The sequence below is a fragment of the Esox lucius genome, chromosome 13 (assembly GCF_011004845.1).
Source record: "Esox lucius isolate fEsoLuc1 chromosome 13, fEsoLuc1.pri, whole genome shotgun sequence".
Taxonomy (NCBI): Eukaryota; Metazoa; Chordata; class Actinopteri; order Esociformes; family Esocidae; genus Esox; species Esox lucius.
In genome coordinates, this window is record NC_047581.1 from 37,511,994 (window position 1) to 37,535,701 (window position 23,708).

General features: G+C 44.2%; 2 protein-coding genes across 3 annotated transcripts in view; one reads left to right on the top strand and one right to left on the bottom strand.

The window, feature by feature from the left end:
- bmp2k (BMP2 inducible kinase) overlaps window positions 1-14,717 on the top strand; it is a 50,439-nt gene extending 35,722 nt beyond the window's left edge. Inside the window, exons 13-16 of the mRNA XM_034296700.1 lie at window positions 1,371-1,600; window positions 2,587-2,759; window positions 3,168-3,290; window positions 12,011-14,717. Coding sequence (XP_034152591.1) covers window positions 1,371-1,600; window positions 2,587-2,759; window positions 3,168-3,290; window positions 12,011-13,569 — 2,085 coding nt within the window. The 3' untranslated portion in view covers window positions 13,570-14,717. The remainder of the gene's footprint in view (window positions 1-1,370; window positions 1,601-2,586; window positions 2,760-3,167; window positions 3,291-12,010) is intronic.
- Window positions 14,718-15,051: 334 nt separating this feature from the next.
- paqr3a (progestin and adipoQ receptor family member IIIa) lies at window positions 15,052-22,864 on the bottom strand. Of its 2 annotated transcripts, none has more exons than XM_013136945.4 (7): window positions 22,693-22,864; window positions 21,785-22,028; window positions 21,039-21,201; window positions 20,398-20,553; window positions 18,417-18,614; window positions 18,181-18,271; window positions 15,052-17,995 (listed from the first exon to the last, which is right to left on the bottom strand). In XM_013136945.4, the coding sequence occupies exons 1-7, from the start codon at window positions 22,748-22,750 to the stop codon at window positions 17,853-17,855; spliced, it is 1,053 nt and encodes a 350-aa protein (XP_012992399.1). In that variant the 5' UTR covers window positions 22,751-22,864; the 3' UTR covers window positions 15,052-17,852. The 2 variants fall into 2 exon arrangements, with proteins under 2 accessions (XP_012992399.1, XP_012992400.1); XM_013136946.4 differs by having other exon boundaries at window positions 21,785-22,025; window positions 22,693-22,863.
- Window positions 22,865-23,708: the final 844 nt, after the last annotated feature.

Here is a 23,708-nt window from a genome sequence, read left to right on the forward strand (position 1 = left end):
GGATATAGGATTGCAGTTGCTCAACAGTTCAGGGTCTTCTTTGTTGTATATTTCATTTTATAATGCACCAAATGTTTTCAATGGGTGACAGGTCTGGACTGCAGGCAGGCCAGTTTAGCACCCAGTCTCTTTTACTACAGTTTTCCACTTCACCTCAGTCCACCTTAAATGAGCTCGGGCCCAGAGAAGGCGGCAGTGGTTCTGGATCTTGTTTATATCTGGTTTCTTCTTGCATGGTAGAGTTTTAACTTGCATTTGTGGATGCATCGATGTACTGTGTTCACAGACAGTGGTTTTCAGAAGTGTTCCTGAGCCACAGCAGTGATTTCCACTTCAGAATCGTGTCTGTTTTTATTGCAGTGAGGGTCCGAAGAACACGGCCATCCAATATTGGTTTTCGTCCTTGTCCCTTACATACAGAGATTTCTCCAGATTCTTTCAATTTTTATATTATGTACCATAGATGATGTGATCCAGAAACATTATTCTTAAATTGTTGTGCTATTTGCCCACGTTGTCTTTCAGAGTAGTACATTAATATGTTATATGATCATTGCATTCTGTTTTTATTTACGTTTTACACAGCATCCCAACTTTTTTGGAAACAAGGTTGTACTTATGGACAGCAGAGTATATTAAACACTACATATCTGCAACCCACTTCAGCAGATCTCTGGTTCAGGAGACCAAGGATGCAGGAGTAGAACAGGACGCGGAGAAACAGCTGGCAATTTCATTTTGTGTCAAAGATGCACTAAAAATGTCCCTCTAGATTCCCGCTCCAGAAACAAATTGGCACCTCTCTCACTAAGTCAGACTCTGCCAAGAGCCCAGCACTGGCTTCCTAATAACTCTGTCTCCAAAATGCTGTGAAACTTCCTTTTACGGACCCTTGGTGGCCAGCAATGCAAACACAGAGCTCTTCAGATACGTAAGGTTAAAAGGCAGAATCATTTTTAGCTCGTTTTCCACCAAATGGTTACCAACAGTTACCATCTGTTTAATTTCAGCAGCAATCTGCTTGCTCCCTTCTGCACACTGTCATCAAGGGAGAGGGGAAGGGGGAGAAAACAACTCTGTGTGTCGCTGTGCTAAATCATATGAAGCAATTACACAGAGGGCAGATCAGTCTCTCCTGTTCGTTATTCTTCTAATCTGAAAGGCAGAAAACGTTTAGGATGCGTTCCAAGAACGATCACCTTGCAGACCGGTCGTTGATTCGTGCCATAATATAACTATCTAACACCACATCTGTCACAGTCCTGTTGAGTCCCAGTGCGTCCAGACTCATTCAGCGTGGTCTTTGCTGGTAGTAGTTGTGTCCTTAAACCATATTCATGGCAACATCCCTGCTGGCTCCTGTCCATCAGATGCATCAGTACCAACAGGCCTTTGTGCAGCAGCAACAGCTACGACAGCACCAGCTACACGTCCAGCAGCAGCTCCATCAACCACGTCAGCAGCCCAGCCAGCAGCCCTTTGTGTCCTCCCCTCCGGAGTTCCAGCTCCCCCTGAGCTCCTTTAGCCCTGCAGGGCCTGTCACTAGGGTGAGCCCTGGGCCTGTGGCTCTGTCTCCTGTAGAGCCTCCCTACACTAACAGGTAACAGCCATCACCTCATCGTGTCATTTGTGTTTCTGTACAGTGTGGGAACCTCCCATGTGTTTGTGCATGTCAGTTCCTTAATAACAGCATGGTAATGTGTCTCTGTCACCCCCCCGTGTGTCTGTCTCTCTCTCTCACCCCCCCGTGTGTCTGTCTCTCTCTCTCACCCCTCCGTGTGTCTGTCTCTCTCTCTCACACCCCTCCGTGTGTCTGTCTCTCTCTCTCACCCCCCCCCGTGTGTCTGTCTCTCTCTCTCACCCCCCCCGTGTGTCTGTCTCTCTCTCTCACCCCCCCCCCCGTGTGTCTGTCTCTCTCTCTCACCCCCCCCCCCGTGTGTCTGTCTCTCTCTCTCACCCCCCCCCCGTGTGTCTGTCTCTCTCTCTCACCCCCCCCCCGTGTGTCTGTCTCTCTCACCCCCCCCCCCCGTGTGTCTGTCTCTCTCTCTCACCCCCCCCCGTGTGTCTGTCTCTCTCTCTCACCCCCCCCCCGTGTGTCTGTCTCTCTCTCTCACCCCCCCCCCGTGTGTCTGTCTCTCTCTCTCACCCCCCCCCCCCGTGTGTCTGTCTCTCTCTCACCCCCCCCCCCGTGTGTCTGTCTCTCTCTCTCACCCCCCCCCCCGTGTGTCTGTCTCTCTCACCCCCCCCCCCGTGTGTCTGTCTCTCTCACCCCCCCCCCGTGTGTCTGTCTCTCTCACCCCCCCCCCCGTGTGTCTGTCTCTCTCACCCCCCCCCCCCGTGTGTCTGTCTCTCTCACCCCCCCCCCGTGTGTCTGTCTCTCTCACCCCCCCCCCCCCGTGTGTCTGTCTCTCACCCCCCCCCGTGTGTCTGTCTCTCTCACCCCCCCGTGTGTCTGTCTCTCTCACCCCCCCGTGTGTCTGTCTCTCTCACCCCCCCGTGTGTCTGTCTCTCTCTCTGTCACCCCCCCCGTGTGTCTGTCTCTCTCTCTGTCACCCCCCCGTGTCTCTTGATCTCTCACCCCCCCAGTAGGACCTCTCTGGTGGAAGTAAAGGACAGCCCTACCACCCCCCAACCCCATTCAGCCACCCCCCAGAGTCACCCGCCCGACATGTCCCGCTGGAACCCCTTTGGGGAGGACAACTTCTCCAAACTTACAGAGGAGGAGCTGCTTGACCGAGAGTTTGATCTCCTCAGATCAAGCAAGTGTCCAGTCTTTTTATCTTCCTGCTAGTCCCATGAGTCTAACTTACCTTTACTCCTGGGCCAAACCCTGTGATGTGTACAGTTCTGGAGGTTCTGGTGTCAGGAGCAAAGGAGCATCCATAATGTTTTTGGAGCACATGGTAATCTGTGACAATTTCTCCTGAGTGGTGTGACTGCTATATGTTTGAGGGAGACATGCGCGTTTGTTTTTGACGCTGGCTCCAGCCAGATCTCTAACCAATCAGGATGTGATATTCCGTAAGCAAGCAGCCCGACGTCCTTTACACAGACACCGCCCAGATCTGCAAACATCAAAGGGATTGGCGGTGAATTGGATTATATTCTGTTGTCCCGGTTATCTCCGGGTTCCTGTGTCTGACCATCTCAATCCTCTGCCCTGACAGGTAAACCGGTGGAGAGAACCGCTAGCCAAGAGATAGACAGACCGCTACAGCCAATCAGCTCCACCGCCAAGCCTCTCCTACCCGAAGACCTGTTTGGCTCCACCCCCTTCCTGGCTAGCGCAGGCAAGTCTTAACAGAGGCCCCTCCCCCAATCCCATCTTGCCCCACATGGACCCAACACTGCAGTTTGGAAAGTTCCCTCTTCTGCCTTCTTCCCCCTCTTAAACTCCACCTAATAAGAGAGAAGTTGTCCCTAAGTACTGGTCCCGGGTCGGTTTTGTATCCCCCCCCCAGTGGTTAATGTTGGGTTTTGGGGATAGGGTAACTGGTCCTAGATCTGTACTAAGGGAAACCCAAGAAGGAATTAATTCTTAGATGCAGTGCTGTTCTATGATCAAGTCCCCCACTAACCAGAGTATCAACCATCTTTATCTAATTAGCTAAACTGATCCTTGTAGGCCCTGTTCATTGACTTAGTGTGGTGCATAACTGCAGTGGTTTAGCTCCAATTACTGAGGATTTCAGTGGTCTGATGGGAATATCTTACTATTATTACCCTAGTTAGACTTCAAACAACCGGTACTAACATATCTCACTAATGAAGAGGATAACATTAATTTATAATTCAGTGGCAAACTAGTCTCGTTGAGAGAAGTTCTGAATGTGTGGCCATTTACCCGATCGTTTACATTTTTAGTTCTATGTTGCATATTTAGTCCTTTTTGTCATTCGCATATTTTTCAGTAGTCCTAGGACGTTACACAAAGCAACTTTTGTGCAGCTTTGGTTACTTCGTGTCCGAATTACAGCCTGTTACACCCCTCTGCAATTTATGAACAACTACTCTACGTCTACGCTTTGAGGTGATCCCAGGCATTTCTGTAGAGCTTCAACCGTAAGCATTCTACATTACTCATTAGCTGTGCTGCTAGCTTAGTTGGATTGTCGCAGCTTGATTAAGTACTGCAAGCAGTTCTATTCTGTCAAGCTAGGTAAACTGTAGAGCACCCCCCCCCCAAACTCAATATGTGTAAATTAACCAAACGGTAGGATAAACAAAACAAAAACAGGATCTCACAATCTAATACAGCAGATGGTAGGTGAGTTAAGACTCCTTTGCAAAAGCAACTGTCAATTAACAAAATGTCCGTCGATTCGTTTGGAACTCCGGCCCAGTTGTCATGTCAACACCGCGGGAACCGTATTCCAGGTGAACCGAAGACTGTTACCAAACGTCTTAAAATGTGCTCTTGCGGCGGCAAAGCACATTGCCTGGAAGTTGCAACTTCCGTTTTACTTTGGGTGCTTGCAACTGAGTTTGATGCTTGAACTGTGGAAGCCATAATCGGTGTGAACACGAGTGAAAAGGTCCAATCTAAATGTTGGTTTTAGGGCTACTTAAGCTTTATATGTACATTGTTTGGCCGTCGGATGTAAGCCCAGACCTCTGACTATATTGTTTAGAATGAGATGCATATTTAGTTAGTTTTGCTTGGAGAGGTTGTTGCTAGCCGGCTAACCTGAGAATCATGCTGCTGGCGATTTAGTTATAATAACGGATGGATCTGGTTCAAGACCAAATAAACGTCAACACCGTTTAAATCTGTAAACATCACTTTCATCAGGGAAAACCACGTTTTATGCTTAGTTTTGCATTTGTTTGGTTGCATTTTGGTAATTAATCCAGATTGCACAGGTTTCTCCCCAATATAGGCACGATGTATATGTAATATATGGGGGAGATACCAAATGGATTGTGTTGGTATGTTGTCAAGATTTCGCACAGTTCTACATTGTTAATAATTTTGCCAGGGATCAGCATTCGGTTCGGTTTTGCCAATGCTGTGTAAATGACACATTTCGTCAACTGTTTGATACTTCTGCCAAAGGTGTGTGTTTACTGGCAAGTAGTAAATGTTTACTATATTTAGCTAGCTATATTCCAAATGTAGTTCTTTCTTTTTTTTTTTACTGAATGGCCTGATGAATTTGGGATTATTTACTTCTAACACTTGGCAGGTTGTAAGAGGCTATAAAGGCTAGTGTATAAAAGCGGGAGTCAGGCTACGTGATGGGTGAACACTCAGAAACGGGCGGTGATTGAGCAGCTTCGGCTAACTGGGAATTTAACTCAGTCAGCTAACCGCCGTTGCAGTTGTCAAAACTGAAAACGTGGAATTTTTGCCTCGTTTGACCACAGCCTTGAATCTCACAAGCTTCGACATGCCTGATACAAGTTTACTCTTTACAGATTTACCGACTTTTCGTATTGGTTTTGGCTGTGCACTTTATTACACAGGTCTGTTCTAGCTACCACCCACCCCAAATATGATTAGCTGAACTAAAATGTCTTTGAATAATTTACTTCATCGCTTTTTTTTTTTTGTTTAGATTAATTTGCTTACAGTTGTTCATAATGTGAATGTATCTGGTAACACTGCAGTATTTCATGTATTTAGCTACTTTGACCACTACATTGGTGTCAGCAATAAGATCTGTACCAATGAGTCAGTTCCTGCTCTGTCAATGTGAACTGGTAATGAGCCGTTAGTTACATTAAAGTATATATACTTTTGTTATGGTTGCAAAATGGTAGGTTCTGTTTTTAATAAAACAGTTTCCTATGCCCTTATTAAACCAGATTACTGACAATGTTGATTGGAATACTATGACAGGGCAATTCCCAATGACTTTTGTTACTTAAATTGCAATAAGTTACAGTTATCACTAACTCTTAGTCAGATAGTATGTATATCAAAATAGAAATATATAACTCATGTCTTACTAACTTAATATAACTTTGTAGTTTAAGGTAAAATGACCTAGCTAAGGGAAAACCAAAACCAAACTGTTTGTTTGAAAGGACTTGACCACTGAGTCATAGCTAGGATGTTTATTGTAGAAAAGAGAAAGGTAATGGTAATTTAGGCTGGTGTGACAAAATGTAGTGAATATTTTCGAACAGCCACATTTTGCCCTTCAGATAATGTGCCACAGATGGTTCATCTTGCCGGGTTGATTGTTGTGTTTTCCTTTACTGTCGGCAAGTTGAAGGACTGAAGGACTTTTTGGGGATATTGACAAATGTGACACCAGTTCTTAAATGCTTTTTCTTTGAACTTTGTCTCTACTCACCATTCCAGTTGATCATTATGGTGCGTCTATACTTGGATGACAGTGTTAGTTTTCAGGCTATATGAGTTGGGCCCTGTAGTATCAAGCCAGGAGGCTCCATGGAATTGCTCATCTGTGCCTAATGTAGGGTTTTTCTTTAGATTTTTCTTTTTAATGTACATTGGGCTATAACAAGGACTTCTTACATTCATAACGCCTTCATGTTATTGTTTGACTTTTCAATGGTGAGTTGGAGCCATGAAGGGACCACGGCTGGATTCCTCAATACCCACTGTCATTGTTACATTTCAGCTCTGTTGTCTTGTCTATTCAAGGAAATACTTGTGCACTTTGATTTCTATTATTTTATTCCATTTTGTTACTCAAGACAGCCATACTCAGAGACCAGTGTATTGGTGGACAGATTTCTTATTCGACAGCCATAATCTTGGAAATGTTTATTTACTAGTTATTTTTTGTAATATTTTTTTTTTTTTTGAAGTAAATAAAAGTCAAACGATGACGCGAGCCATTTATTGCGCTGATCTTAGTGGACAAAAGGAATTTATATTGAAAGGTTTATGGATGGTTTAGAACTGAGCAAACAGCATTTAAAAATAGTTTTGAATATGTTGTGTTAACTTCTACATATTATATTGTTCATTTTTTAAATGTTAATTCTTTATGGTTTGGTACATTGGTTTCACTTGCTAGTTTATTACCGTTATGTTACTGTGGTGAAACATCCATTACGTTATTATATTTTCTTGAAAACACATCTTTTTACTTTTTGTTCTTGTGAAATATCTAACACATAAGTTACTATAAGAATGTCCTCACTGTTGTGAAGCAGGGTCTTGGTTCTGTTGTCCTACAGCAGTGGTCTCATCTGTGAAAGGAAAGTATGAGTTGTATTGAATGTTTTTCATCAAACTAAATTATGTAAATGATCTTGTATAATACGTTGTGTTTTTTTTTATAAAAATGCTTGATGATAAATAAAAACATTATTCCAAAGCAATATAAATTTTTTGGGGTTCGTTTTGTTATGATGGCTCTTTTTAATAGTTGAGTTCCCAGTTACGGTCTGGCTTTCCGGTATTATCTGGCCACGGGTACACGGTCCGTCTCAGGTTAACATGGCTGTCTTGGTGCATAGTTTTCCCATCTGTATGACAAGCAGCAGGTCACATTGAGGCTCTTTGATAGTGACATGAAACAATATGATTGGATGTTGACAGTTGTTAACTGTTTTACACAGACAGTTGTTAACTGTTTTACACAGACAGTTGTTAACTGTTTTACACAGACAGTTGTTAACTGTTTTACACAGACAGTTGTTAACTGTTTTACACAGACAGTTGTTAACTGTTTTACACAGACAGTTGTTAACTGTTTTACACAGACAGTTGTTAACTGTTTTACACAGACAGTTGTTAACTGTTTTACACAGACAGTTGTTAACTGTTTTACACAGACAGTTGTTAACTGTTTTACACAGACAGTTCTTTGCTTTTTGAAAAGATGTCAAATCAGAAGAGTCATCAGCAGCATCACGCAGCTCCTCAAGGAAACCTGAGTGACAAACATGCTTGGGAAGGATGGAATCTATTGTAAATCCATATTTAGTTTCTATATTGTGGCTATTGTAGGTCTAATGGCTGGCATATGTAAGTGTCCTGGATACCATCTTATTTATGCTTGGCTGTAAGTGTTCGCCTCTGCCCCAACCAGCCTGTCATAGTGGTGGCCTTTTCACTGAAATTCACCTCATTACATACTATATTTGTGAATATGCATTTGTGTGGGTTAAATTTATTTAAATTATTTACTTTAAAACATAAGATTTCAGTAAATTCTTATTCTTCCTCAATGTTCTCCCAGCTTTCTCCGTGTCCTCATCTCTGTCTCCCTCTACCTCCTCCCTGTCCTCCTCATCTGTCTCCCTCTACCTCCTCCCTGTCCTCCTCACCTCTATCTCCCTCTACCTCCTCCCTGTCCTCCTCATCTGTCTCCCTCTACCTCCTCCCTGTCCTCCTCATCTGTCTCCCTCTACCTCCTCCCTGTCCTCCTCATCTCTGTCTCCCTCTACCTCCTCCCTGTCCTCCTCACCTCTGTCTCCCTCTACCTCCTCCCTGTCCTCCTCACCTCTGTCTCCCTCTACCACCTCCCTGTCCTCCTCACCTCTGTCTCCCTCTACCACCTCCCTGTCCCTCCTCATCTGTCTCCCTCTACCTCCTCCCTGTCCTCCTCATCTCTGTCTCCCTCTACCTCCTCCCTGTCCTCCTCATCTCTGTCTCCCTCTACCTCCTCCCTGTCCTCCTCATCTCTGTCTCCCTCTACCTCCTCCCTGTCCTCCTCATCTGTCTCCCTCTACCTCCTCCCTGTCCTCCTCACCTCTGTCTCCCTCTACCTCCTCCCTGTCCTCCACACCTCTGTCTCCCTCTACCTCCTCCCTGTCCTCCACACCTCTGTCTCCCTCTACCTCCTCCCTGTCCTCCTCATCTCTGTCTCCCTCTACCACCTCCCTGTCCTCCTCACCTCTGTCTCCCTCTACCTCCTCCCTGTCCCTCCTCACCTCTGTCTCCCTCTACCGCCTCCCAACAGTATTGCAATGGGACATGCATTTTCTTTTCTCCAGCCTTGATATGATACAGAACGAAATTATGTATCTGATGTACTGAATTAAATCTAGTTTTTCAAGGGCACAGGAAAGGTCATTAGCATTATCAAAGATGCAATGAAAAGTATTTTACATTTTACTGGTGATGTCAAAGTGTTTCAACAGTTTGTTCAACCACTTACAGAATATAATGTTTAAGATTTAATGTGTATTAAGTAGGATGGGTAACAGGCTAGAAGAAACACATTTGATCATGGGATTCTCCTGTCTTGGCAGTCCTTTATACTCGATGGAAACAGACCGTGGGATGAATATTAAGAATCATCAATCAATGTTGATTAGTCTTATTTCCTCTGGTAGGTTGTTGGGACTAACATCGTTAGAGTTTGCTAAGCAGCCAATGATTGATTGGTCCTTTCCGAGTTCATATCATCTGACCCTGGTGATCATAACTTATCTAGAGTAGCGGGGCAGATCTAGGATCAGTCCGTAGATAATGAGACAACGTTTTATTACAAGGCACAGCAGGAGAGCTTAGCAGGAGGTGTTTGGGTGATCCTAGAGTGTTTTCTTGTTGGTTTTTGAATGTGTAAAGCTGTGTTCTCCTGTTGGTTCTTGAATGGATAAAGCAGTATTCTGTAGTTGGTTCTTGAATAAATACAAAAACGATTCCTCCGGTTATTACTGTACTCTGGATGAGAGCTGTGTAAGTAGAAGCTGGCATAGAGCCATAGAGGAGTCCTTTTGGGTTTTATTTATCCATTTGTCTGGGAGTTATGTTGAGACTTATGTGCCCTGTAATTAGAGAAAATACATTGTGCCTTTTAGACAGGAACCTCAATTACATTACATTTTCTTTGTCATGCATCAGATTTTTGGTGAAATGATTCAATGTTTTGTCATATGTGTGAGGTGAAAAGATCTGATGTGATTTGTGTAATGATCAGCAGAAATCAGCTGCCCGGGTGAACTCTGCGTATGTGAAGCGACGGTGATGTAAAACAGAAAACAGATATTCTTCATTGAAAAAGCTCCTCAAACAGCCATGTGAAATGCCCTTGGGCACCAATTATTATCACATGCGATGGCTTGCAAAAAAAGACAAGACAGGTCACTGTGTAGAGCCAGAACACATTTCCAGAGTTTGCCATGCCTGACAAATAGGTCTGGCAACATGTCTTAGAGTTATTTGTGAGGATATTTGCTGCAAGACTCATAATAAAAGGTCTTCAGAAATCCAGCAGAAGGCCGTGTGGTCGTGGCAACAGAATGGCCTCGTTACCGTGACTGTGTTGGTCTGTCACCCATTCTCAGAACATGTCAAGACACACCTAATTCAATTTATTTTCTTGAGGTATGAATTGTAGTTTAAAAGTACAAACATTTCAGACCAGAGGATAACACATGCAAAGCATTATACAACATGATGTTCCAGTTTTGGAAAAGGTCTGTACCATGCAGGGGTTCTTTAACCTAGACCCTAACAGCACGCTTATTATATTAATGTACAACATTGTTCTCACTGCCCCTTTTAACTAGGTCTGTCTTTGGACATCCTCACAATCCTCACATATCCACAGAGGGAACATCAGCAGATTGTTGCTCTCCAGGTTCAAATCTTCATAGATTAAAGACATCTTTGTGTAATATAGTGAGTTCAGTCCTAACAGACAGAAGGATCTACATCATCCATTACTGTGATACTGTGATTAACATAGACCTTAAAAGAACCAGTTTTTACAAAAAGGATGGATTTATAAAAGAAGGTTAAATTACGCATAGATTATCAGTTATTTCTTATTTTATAGACAATAAATAATCTAACAGTTTAAGACCCTTTTTTTTCACTATTGCCTTTTTTCATTTCTGTTGAACAGAACAATGGACATTGTTTTATCGAGTCTCTTATGCCCTTGCCAGTTTGGAGAATTTCTCATTAACAGACTTTTCTGCCTGCACAGCAAGGACAGGGCATCCTAATGTCCTTCTATCTATTTAATGACTAATTTGGAACTGTTAATGCTATACTGCTGCTACCCATTTTTAATTCTCAGACATTTGTTTATTAGGCCTTGATTGTGTGAAATAGAGTAATTGGCATTCAAGGATTGCAAATGTTGTAATCCGAAATGAGAAATATAATAATTGCTTAACAAAAGCGTCTTAATGTTATGCACATTGTATTCTGTGGGAATCCTAAATGGAGTTAGATTTTTTGTAAAGGCGTAACCAATGAAACAACCAGTTTTCTTTCTGATGCTACTAAGCCCCCTGTTCTCAGTGGGGTAAAAATAGGGCTTTTTGAAAAAAGAGCAGGTTTTGCACCATATGAGATTCTCCAATTCTCCTCTGCTGTGCCTTCTGCTCCAATGCAATGCATAAAAAAGACAGTTGGGATTTGTTTTCTCATCATCCTGAGACGTCACCAAGGTTACCTCAGAGGATTCCTAAATGGAGCAGTCAGTTAATCCAGATTTGACTAATACTACATCATTGTGATATTAGAGAATTTGGATGAGCTATGAAGCATTGTCTAGCGTCCTGTCCATGAGGTATACTTGTCCATCAGTTGCAGCAACAGGAGGTAGGCTTCTGGTCCAGTGATCCGTTCTAAATTACAGAAGCCAAGACTTGCACAGGGCCACCCTAATAACAAGCATTGCTACGTGACTCGAAAAAAAAGAAGATAATGTTTAAATTCTACTCCCAGTTCCACCCCCATATACTTTGCTATTTTTCATTGTGATCCTGAAACCCTTATTGTATTAAATCATCGTCCATCTGTGTAGTTTTTTTAAACATAGGCTTCAACATTTAAATTACTTTAATCTGACATTCTCTTACACTTGAATTGAAAGTAGGTTTATGCCGGAATGAAGGTTCCAGGTATTAACAATAAAACATGTTAAATGTAGATTATTTCTCATGCAACTGAAACAGAATTGAAACTAAAACCGCAAATGTATATCGTACATGTTCTTTAATTTCAATGCAAACATTCAACATGCCCCTTTTAATATATACTGTGTGTATTTGATTACTGGTAATCATATATTGGCATTTCACAGATCATTAGAAACTAAAATTCAATGCTTCAATCCAACAGGTTCTAGTATGAGGGATCAGCCCACTGAAGAGCTCAGTGTTCCAGCCACAGCTCCTGTTCCTATGGGCCAGCCAGTTGTGGAGACAGAGCCTCCGGTGGCAAAAGAGCACAAACCCAGCAGGACAAGAAACTCTTCTTCTGGCGGTTTGCAAACAACTCGCAAACCAGGGGGTGACGAATCAGACAGTGACTTTGAGTCAGATCCTCCGTCCCCTAAGAGCAGTGAAGAGGAAGATGAACCGGAGGAGGACGGAGGAGATCACGAGCACGGAGAGTTCTTCAACGAACTGGACGATGTGGAAGAAACTGAGATGCTGGGACAGAGACCTCTGCTCATGGAGTCGGAAGACGAGGCTGAGGAGGAGTACGGGAAGCACAGCTCCGACTCGGACGACGAGCCCAGGAAGGTCGAGGGAGAACATTCCATGAGGTTAAAAGCAGCGCCGGCAGATGCGGCAACGACCTTCCACAAAGGAAGTCAGAGACGGGAGTCAGAGGACACTCTTATCACAATTACACCCCCTGAGTCACCAGGTGTCAGGTCTATCCGAGCTCCCCCTCGGTGCGACATTGTGGACGTGTTTGGTGCAGACGTGTTTGGTGCTGTGCCCTTCATTCCACCCGTGTCAGCTCAGGCAGAAAGCGCAGACATCTTCTCCGCGGCTCCCTTCAGACAGGTGAGCCAGGAGCTTGTGGCCAGTCAACCAAGCCAGGCCGCAGAGGAGTTTGACGTCTTCACCAAAGCTCCTTTCAGCCGTAACCTCTCCAGATCCAGCAAGTCCGTCAGCAGTGACGTCCCAACAGGTCAGACTCCGCCGGTTTCCCCCGAAAGCATTGACCCATTTGGCTTCTCACCCTTCCAGCCCGGTCCGATGGCACCACCACCAACCACCACCAGGAGTGCCGAAGACATCTTCCATCAGGCCTTCGAAGATTCGCCAAGCCCCCAGCAGCAACGGCTGAAGCAGCGCAGCCTCCAGAAGTTATCCTCACGTCAGCGGAAGCTCTCTGGCGGCACCAGCGGTGGCAGCCATGGCAAGCGCCACCAAAGCACACCCACCAGCGCGCGCAGGAGCAACAAGCCCAGCTTCCGTACACCGGAGCGTGTCCGCCGACACAAGAAAGTTGGCAGGAGGGACTCGCAAAGCTCCAATGAGTTCCTCAGCACCTCAGACTCCAAGGAAAACATCAGCGTCTGCAGCGTAGTGATGGCTGACACCAACAAAGACAAGGGAGTTTCCTTGCCCTCCCTCACCGTCGAGGTCGACACCATCTTGGATCCCTTCGGTGCCAAACCCTTCGGTCCTCAAGATGGTAGCCGTCTCAACCAAGGCCAGTACCAGGGTTTTGTAGGGGACGGGAAGGCGGAAATGGCCTCGGCCAATGTCAGGCCTCGGACTTGCTCTCTGCACGGTGCCCTTGGGGAGGGGAACATCACAGATGACTTTGGGGCGGTGCCCTTCACTGAGCTGGTGGTCCACCCTGAGACTCCGCAGCAGCTACCTCAGACACTGGAGCTGGACCCTTTCGGAGCGGCACCGTTCCCCTCCAAACAATGAATGTCTCGCTAGTCTTCCCGGCACAAACACATTTACACTTCTAATAAATTAACAACTGGACATTGGGAGTAACAAACGCCCAACATAGATGTGTCGCAGTATAGGTGATTTATTTCCAATTCTGTAAGCATTTCCTTTCGGCTGTGCTGGTTTGCTAACAAGCCTTTTGTGCTGCAATCACAATGCGTGTTTTCAAAATACTTCAAAGTAAGAGTTATGGAGATTGATCCGGTTTTACTTAAGATCGTACTGTGACATACAAGAAGCTCGCTCAGTGTTCCGCCGCTTGAGTTGCTGCAAAAAAAAAAAAAAAAAAAGTTTTTGTATAGATTGTGGCCTCCTTCATAATCTACCAATATATTGATTTAGCACCATAAAGCCTTATATGGGCGTGGCTTCGCCCTGCTGCACAGTATCTCTGGAAACATTAGCTAATTAAATGGCTAACTTTGCCCTTTTGTCAGTGGAGTGTTGTTTCAGAGTAGGCCTTTACCACTTTATTATTTTACCCAATTTACACCTTTTTCTATGCATATTTTTACTTACAGTAGACACAGTGATTTGTTTTTTGTAGATTTTTTTATTACGGTATATTATTGAATACTAGAATGAAAGGGATTTTCTGTTCGGTTTATTTCATTATTTCTGAATAGTTTAGCCTTAAATCCGTGTCAGTGAATTTATTTTTACGTCAACCCATTTCTTTTTTGCCCGGGGAAATACACCACTGATTATTCTACCTGGCGATAATGAATCTTATGTATATCTTCCACCTTGAGACTCTACTACCATTCTGTGTCAGTTATCTAAGCCATGTATTGATCCATTGGAGTGCCTACAGAAACCTCCTGGAACCAAGTACAGTTAGTCTATTGGAATCAGGTCATGTCTAACTTGTTTGAATTAATGCACTTTCAGCGTAAACTCTTTCATTTTCTGTTAATTATGGGATTTATGAATCCAATGTTACACAAAGACCCCTCCCATTGACACGTTCACTTTGAAAGCTGGTAGCTGCCTTTTTCACCGAAGCCTATGGAGCCCATTTGAGTTGTACGTTTTCATCAACTTTTTTCACGGTTTATCTTGTTTGGTTGTATTTATCATGCTATACTGCTGTTTAATAATGCAATAAAAAGTTGGATTCATATGTGTGTGGTCATTTGGCATATTAGCACACATTTTCCTTCTCTATGGCAGAATGTTTTATTCATAACCCAAGTTTGAGTATTAAAAGGGAACTTACAAAAGACAAGTAGAAATTCATGAAGCAGCTACAAAATGGTTTGGACCAAGGCCTGTTGTTAGTGCTGATCCAGGATCAAGTACCCAACTGTCCACATGATCTTGTTAATTAACAACTGACCCGGTCTTCTGACACCTTGTAAATTCAGGCCCAGACCCGTGTGCAGAGCCCAGGCATTAAATAAACGTACTGCAAAAAGAGAAGACCTGAAAGGTAGCGTTTCTAAATACTGGACATCACAGCAACGTCAAATTTATTATCATACAAAATCAGAGAAGCATTAGCGTTCCTTAGACATCTTCAAGATTACAAGAGACTCAATATTTAACATTGTCATTGCACATAACCCTAGCAGGTTTAAAAAGAAAAGATAGTAAAGAAAAAGCACACAACACTTACAGAAAATAAATAAAAAGAGCAGGTGTGATTCCTTATTCTACATGTTTGTTTTTTTATCAGAGTGTTCTAGAAACTGAGCACAGATGTGGTCTTGGTTAGGGCAGACAGACCCTGTGTTGAGCTGTAGGTGAAATGTACCTAAACTAAATCCCAGCAGTCTCTCATCACAATAAAACCAGTCCAATAGAAAATGTAATTCTTGATACTTTGTGCAGTGTAACTGCAGTCTGGATAAACACTAAGTCTTTAGCTACAATACCGGACAGAGTGAATTCTCTTTTAGCGCAACCTGTGTCTAACCTCAAATACAAATCAGAATAAAACTGGACAAACAGCTAGAGGTTCATTCTGAGCTCAATTCCAGTTAAAAAAACAAGAACATTCAACAATAACGTATCTGACCTTCAACCGGTCATTTAAATAGGTCAGCCGTCCAGCCAATACAAGCTCTCATAACCAAGGTTCATATGCAAACTATCTAATCCACATTGTGTAGTGTTTCACATAGTACCTTGTCTGCTGCTGCACCAACCAATAAATACTGCTACAGTCCAAAATACATTTCTCTTTATTACAGACATGGGCAATAGCATGTGAATCTGCCTGGAGTAGGAACAGGACAGACACTAAAGGACACCTTAGTGTAAGATTGCTTACAAAATACTGCTAAGATTATTTTTTTTTAAACAAAACCTCATCCTGATTAACAGTAAAGGTATTAGTTCAATTCAATGTTTTCTACATTATGGAAGGGTTTGTACTGAAGGCGTGTTTCCCCAAAATCGTACTTGAACTGACTGCAGTATGTTAATGTGGTCAGAAGAATTGAGTGACTTAAAAGTTACTGGCAATGCTGATGGCGTTCCCGACACACAACCATATAGTTTTCCTAACTGGTCAGTTAGCACGACGACATTCCTTTTACAGAATGTACAAACATACTTAACACATTCCAGGTTTGTGTCATGAGACAAAAGTTCCCATAGACTAAATAACAGGAGTGTTTTGATGGGTTCAGCTGTAGAAGAACAGGAGGGCCTAAGTGGGTTCAGCTGTAGAAGAACACGAGGGCCTAAGTGGGTTCAGCTGTAGAAGAACAGGAGGGCCTAGGTGGATTCAGCTGTAGAAGAACACGAGGGCCTAGGTGGGTTCAGCTGTAGAAGAACAGGAGGGCCTAGGTGGATTCAGCTGTAGAAGAACAGGAGGGTCTAAGTGGGTTCAGCTGTAGAAGAACAGGAGGGCCTAAGTGGGTTCAGCTGTAGAAGAACACAAGGGCCTAGGTGGGTTCAGCTGTAGAAGAACACAAGGGCCTAGGTGGATTCAGCTGTAGAAGAACAGGAGGGCCTAAGTGGGTTCAGCTGTAGAAGAACAGGAGGGCCTAAGTGGGTTCAGCTGTAGAAGAACAGGAGGGCCTAGGTGGATTCAGCTGTAGAAGAACACGAGGGCCTAGGTGGGTTCAGCTGTAGAAGAACAGGAGGGCCTAGGTGGATTCAGCTGTAGAAGAACACGAGGGCCTAGGTGGGTTCAGCTGTAGAAGAACACGAGGGCCTAGGTGGGTTCAGCTGTAGAAGAACAGGAGGGCCTAGGTGGATTCAGCTGTAGCTGCCTTGACAGAGGTGAGTCATCGGTGCTGATAGAAAACTGATCAGCAGCTCGATGACCATTTGACATTATCATAATGTCTAGTGACATTATCGCATCAATAGTCTGCAGTCGCTCTCATAGCATCATCAGCGCAATTGAAAAAGTGGTGGCCGTGCTACGATGTTACCGGCAGCAGTGCTCTGTGAGGCGTTGGTCTCTGGTACGGAACAGACATTCAGTCAACAGACCCTCATTCTGAGTCTGTCTGCCTCAGGACCAAGCAGCCCTCTAAGTAGTTTCGCCTGGCTCCTTCTGGGCCATGGGGTTGTGGAGCAGTAGTTGGGCTGAGGCATGATGGCATGAGGCGTTGTATAGCGCCTCCCGGGGGGCGGACCTCAACGCAGGTCAAGCAGACCCTGCTAGGCTTACATCACGGACCATTGAACCAGAAGATGACCTGTCTCCAGACATGGCTGGGTCCATGCAGCAGGGGTCCCAGGTGTGCACGTGGAGGTCTGGGCAGGGGTCCTAGGTGTGCACGTGGAGGTCTGGGCAGGGGTCCCAGGTGTGCACGTGGAGGTCTGGGCAGGGGTCCCAGGTGTGGACGTGGAGGTCTGGGCAGGGGTCCCAGGTGTGCACGTGGAGGTCTGGGCAGGGGTCCCAGGTGTGCACGTGGAGGTCTGGGCAGGGGTCCCAGGTGTGCACGTGGAGGTCTGGGCAGGGGTCCTAGGTGCATGTGGAGGTCTGGGCAGGGGTCCCAGGTGTGCACGTGGAGGTCTGGGCAGGGGTCCTAGGTGTGCACGTGGAGGTCTGGGCAGGGGTCCCAGGTGTGCACGTGGAGGTCTGGGCAGGGGTCCTAGGTGTGCACGTGGAGGTCTGGGCAGGGGTCCCAGGTGTGCACGTGGAGGTCTGGGCAGGGGTCCCAGGTGTGCACGTGGAGGTCTGGGCAGGGGTCCTAGGTGTGCACGTGGAGGTCTGGGCAGGGGTCCCAGGTGTGCACGTGGAGGTCTGGGCAGGGGTCCTAGGTGTGCATGTGGAGGTCTGGGCAGGGGTCCTAGGTGTGCATGTGGAGGTCTGGGCAGGGATGGGTGTGGCGGTAGTCCAAGATCAGGAGGGCAGACCGGTGCCACCAGTAGAACATCAAAACCAACAGGACGTGCCAAACCTGGTGGCTGGAGCCCAAATAGTTCAGCTGACCTGAGGACGACACACCCAGTAAGCATTATGGGGAAATACGTTCATCCATGGTATTCATGATGCCCTTTTTACCTGAAACAGTTGTCAAAAAGTGCCCATACAGTCACAAAGCCATGTGGGGATTATAATACGCTATAATAACCAAGGATGAATGTAAGGGGAAACATCTCGACTCCCAGGATTACCTGGGAAATATCGTTCAGGAACCTTTGAGACGTAGAAGACAAAGGCCAATGCAGCGATCGCATACATTCCCAGGACACGAGGAATAAAAGCCTGGAGAGAAAGACAAGAATAACCATCACTTATAGAGAAGATGCAAATGGATGAAGATTCTTCAGCGTGCCTCGTGTGTAGCCCGGACGAGGCCCAATCAGTGGAGAGACCACCGCCCCACCACCGGCAGTGGGGTAAAACGGACCTGGACGAGTTCTGAGGAGAACCCCCCATTCAGCCAGACCCAGTGTAAGGTCGGGATGACGCTGTAGCCCGCCACACTGCAGAACATGACGGAGCGAAGATGCTGCCACTGCTTGCTGAGGTAGTGGGGGTGGATCTGGGCGAAGAAGACGGCCAGGATCATGGCTAGAACCGTTACCAGATATACCTGACGCCAGTACTGAGGAAAGAAAAGAACAGATACATCACTGTCCATTGATAATGCAATCAGATTGACAATCGCGCACACACAAACATGAACTGTGTTGTAGCTCTTAACTAGCCTCAGTAGGCCTACATGTTTCTCAAAAGACAAATGTTTTAAGGCAAAACAAACATTTTAGGACACTTTGTACTTTCTGTACTTTTTCAGGGCATTTATTCAGACACACCCTTGCTTGCCAATTTGGGTGGAATTCCAGTTTTCACAGTGAATTAATTTTCACTATGAAGAAAATGCCCACACACAAATGAGCATAATTTAGCCCTACTGGAATATACACTTCATGCATATGGCCAAATCATCTCTGTTCCACTTAAACATTTCCACAAAATTACAACCTGACTTTATTACATTTGAGTTACACTACTAAATATAAATATATGTAGTTGTTGAAAGCAAGCCCTTTTCCCTCACTTGGCAGAGGGGGAAGATTGAGTAGTCACCCAAAGTGGAGGAGCCCCAGTCTTGGCAGGCAGAGGAGAACGGAGATCTGGCTCCCCTATGTGTGAATGTCATATGGTGGTTAACAGGATTGATGGACCGCTCCGTGAACGCAGCCATCTGGTTCTGACTGGAGCAGATTTCAGCCGCATTCTCAGGGCACAATAACCCAGCACTTCCATTATGCGGGGAAACCAAGTAACCTGGCGTCGGCGCCAAAACTATGACAGACCTTCAGGAAGAAGCCCCGGAACAGAGGCAGGGAGTGGGAGAAGGACTGGGAAACGACACGCGCAGAGGCTGGGGTTGTTTTCATTCATCACAGTGCAGCAAATTAAATACAACTCCTCTATTATTTTACCGGTAATAATTGCTTTATCATCAAGTGATAACATTTAATTCTCTCTTTCTAAGGGTCAGAGTGATAAAATAGTGATAAAAAAAGCAGGCTTCAATAGATTCCCTTCCTCCCATAGTCCATGCACACATGTCACTTTATATCATGCTCATCTGCCAATCATATCATGCACACCTGTCACTTTTAATTTGCACTACGGTTGTACAGTTGTATAGTTATTATTATTATTGATGCGTGTTTTTTTGTATAGTGTTATTATTGATAGTTTGTGTTATCTTCTTATTTCTATATTATATATATATTATATACTTTTTAACTTTAAACTACACTGTCGGAGTAGGAAAACCAAGCATTTCATTGCCATAACTTGTTGGAAATGACAAATAAGCCTTTTGAACTTGAACTTTGGACTGATGTCTTCTTGGACTCAGTCACTTGATGTTCATACAGAACAAGCATAATGTGCTTTATATGTTGATGTACTCTGCAAACCTGTCTTGTTTCAACAACCCAAGATTCGCTACAAGCTGTTTCCAGTAGACGGCCAGAGAATCATGGGTAGAACCCAGCAAGGCGGGCAGGACCAGGCATAAGCTGGCTGAATCCTATTTGTAGATCCAGCATACAGTTTTGCATTTCAGATTTTTTTTTTCTCAACTAGTTTGACCTGCACTCCTCAACAACACTATTTCTATTTTCTTTCAAACATCATCTAAAGGAAACACCTACGAAAATGTGTTAGTTCGGCTGGTAACATGTTACTTTAATATTTAAGAGAGAACTCTACTGAGATAAGACTCTTCAACCATGTTAAAATAAGCAGTTCCGTCCTGCTCTCTCACGGGAGGTTTTTACCTCGGGTGGTCTGTCTGGCACCGCTGTGGTTGTAATGAGACCTGAAACATGAACTCCTACGTTTACAGCAGCATTATGTTTACGTACGTTGTTGCAGTAAAATGCGTGAAACACTCCTGGTACATAGCAGCCCAGTGTTCCAATGAAGATGCCAGCGTAGTCCAATGCCATCCAGCGTCGACCGGTCTTCTCTGAGCGGTGACAGCAGAACAGGTGGAAGCCCACTGAACACAGCAGACAGAGCTGGACAGAGACAACACCACTCCATAAATACACAATCCTTCTGACCACACACACACAGGACAGAGACAACACCACTCCATAAATACACAATCCTTCTGACCACACACACACACACAGGACAGAGGACACAACACGCTTCTAAGCCAAATAAGACGGGAATATGTTTCACAGTACTCTGGAAAGCCCATCGAACAAAACGGACTGTAGCCCCAATCAGAGCTTTGATTTGATTGGCGGCACAGTTCAGCAGGGCGTGACTGTTAAGACTCCATTACGTCTTTCATGGGCCAATCCAGCTTGACTTCACTTGGCCAGAACATCTACAGGAATAGCAGAGGTAGACGTTGTCCAATCTCATGTTATGAACCGGGTTGTACCGATTGGTTCAGCTGGCCAGGTTCTATATACCCCCTTTAAAGGAGAGGTGTGTTTCTTTGATTCCTCCCAGAACACACAGGATGAGAACACTGAATGCAGCTACCCACCTGGAAGCAGAAGAGCCCTATGGAGTAGATGACGTAGTCCTCCCGGGAGGCCCCAGTGCCGGGCAACACAGACACCATGTCGTAGATGCCCATGGTGAAGAACAACAGGAAGCCCAGCAGGTGGCTCCAGATATTCACCGTCTCATTGGACAGGATGAACAGACTACAGGAAGTAAACCAAAACACTCAACGTCTCATTGGACAGGATGAACAACACTACAGGAAGTAAACCAAAACATTCAACGTCTCATTGGACAGGATGAACAACACTACAGGAAGTAAACCAAAACATTCAACGTCTCATTGGGCAGGATGAACCATAGACTTGGGCAGACATCACGTTTGTTTCTCTCTCATTCTAGCATCGGATAATAATTTTTTACAAGCATTTTTTTTTTTTATGATCACTCCCGACAATGTAAAACCACGGAAGCCCTTAATGGCGGTGTCCATGCCAAAACGCTTTATTTCTAAGTTATCTCTATGGAATAAACTGACAACAGAAGGTAAACAGGTGTAAAGTGTAAAAATAATAAATATGTAAAGTAGGAGTACTCTGGGTATAGTAATACAGTAAAGTATGAGTACTTGGGGTATAGTTATTCAGTAAAATAGGCTTTCTAGTACTGAGCAGTGCACATTAGAAAGTTATATATTCATCATTATTTACACTGAGGACGAGGGGTGCTTGAAGGCTAGAGTTCAGAGCACACTGCCTTCAAAAATCCATGTTTCACTCCACCAACCTTTTGATGCAGAGCCTTGAAGGGAGGTAGGCTCTGTATCCATCTGTGATGTATGGGTTGTCCCTCAGAAACACAGGGATCTGTTCGTAGGTGTACAGTCGTATCCCACGGGGAACCAGCACGGGCCAGTACTGATAGCTGCCTCCCAGCTCAATGTAGTGGGCACTTTTCATCAGCTTCTCCTTCTGTGGCATGTTGGAACTACAGGAATCCTGGAAACTCACGGTGGAATCACAGTCATCTGCTTGGAAAGATGTTATGGGAGTTACTTTTACAGGCAAAACAAACTAAGGCAAAGCTTTGTTTGGTAACTTAGCACGTTATATTAACATTAACAATGATTTTAATTTTTAAAAATCGTTAATTGTCCAATTGAATATATACATGTTCATATACAATTGTTTAGTCTGGCATGGCTGTTAGGAATGAGAGATGTTACAATTTGTTGAAATCGACTGAAATGAGACGTGACGAGTGATAGGCTTGCCATGCAATTTATGGTGCTGTACTATCTATGAATGACACACAATTATAATAATTAGGCTAGCAGGCTCTAAGCTGGCTATTTCCGTGAGTATTAAGCAGCCACGTCTACCAGCTCATTATGGTAGACAGAAAGAGAGCTAGCTAGCTAGCTGATGTTTTAGCTGGGTTAGGGTTACCTCTGTTCTAAGGTCAGTTAGTGTAAGACTATTAACAAGCTAACTATTAATGTTTATTTATTTCAGTTTGCTAGCTGAATTATTAAGTTGGTAATATAGCTAGAGTTTCGTTTATTGTAACGTTACAGTAACTAGGAACAGTCGTTTTCTAACCAGCAACTGGCAAGAACTGAGCTTGCTAAGATAGCCAAGGCTAGTTAAGTTGTTGCTATTTAATGCTGGCAAATTATGATCACACAGTCTTACCTTTCAGTTTGCTGTACGAGTAGTTAGGGCCATTACATTTGGTATATTTCTTATTCATGATACATTTATCGTAAACTCTTTGTTCTAGCTACGTACGAACCAAGACACCAGAAACACAATCAAGTCCCATCTTCCAAATCATCTCTTGGCATGACGTCATCATTGGTGGACCTAGTAAAGTTCGCTAGTGAGCAGGTCGGAATCGGTCGGAGAAAAAATTATATTTGTACAAATCAGTGCAGGTTTACCTGACGACTCAAACTGACATCACAACAAATGTCACTATGAAACGTCATTCATTGTAACTGAAATTGTCATTAATACTTAAAAAAAAAAATTACAACTTGTAAATAGCTAATAATAATAATAATAGAAATAGTACTTACAACATGCCTTTAACCGTACCATTCCTTTGGCAATGCTAATATGTTTCCCCCTCACTACATGCTTATTAAACTTACATAATTTTTCTTATTTTTAAATGAACATGTGTAGTCTCAAAATATGTTTATAAGATCATGTTGATGTCATTGATGTTCAGGCCTTGCATCCATAATGTGATCTACAAATTTGACGTATACCTTTTCTGGCTCCAAAGTTTGACATGTTAGTAGTAGAACATTTCCAGTTTCTTGAGGACACTTAAAAGGTTAAAGGTGTAAATGTTAAAAAATTTTGTTATGCGATGGGGTCAATTTACATATTTTTTAAATATTTTGTAGAAAGGCACCTAAATGGCACAATGGTGTAATTTTCTGCCTTGCTGAACTGCCAATGGTTAAATTCGGCAGGAGCCAGCAGGAGCTGACCTCCAGCACATATGGCTGAAATGAGACCTGGCAGAGCTGAGCTCCCGTAATTCCATTGGCCAGCAGTTTAATATTTTAGATACAACAGAAATGTAGAAAGTAGGGCTCCCCCACTTCCCAAATCCCAATTTAATCCCTGTGAATAGCTGCATTATAACCTTCACTCGGCACAGTCAGAGGAAGACTGGCAGAATCCGGTTCCTCTCT

Bases quoted from the DNA above. Each gene is read 5' to 3' on its own strand.
- paqr3a (XM_013136945.4), bottom strand. From the start codon at position 22,750: ATGAATAAGAAATATACCAAATGTAATGGCCCTAACTACTCGTACAGC. The intron at 20,554-21,038 runs GTGGGTAGCTGC...GTCTCTGTCCAG, and splicing joins TAGGGCTCTTCTGCTTCCAG to CTCTGTCTGCTGTGTTCAGT. The intron at 18,615-20,397 runs GTACGTAAACAT...TTCTTTCCTCAG, and splicing joins ACGCATTTTACTGCAACAAC to TACTGGCGTCAGGTATATCT.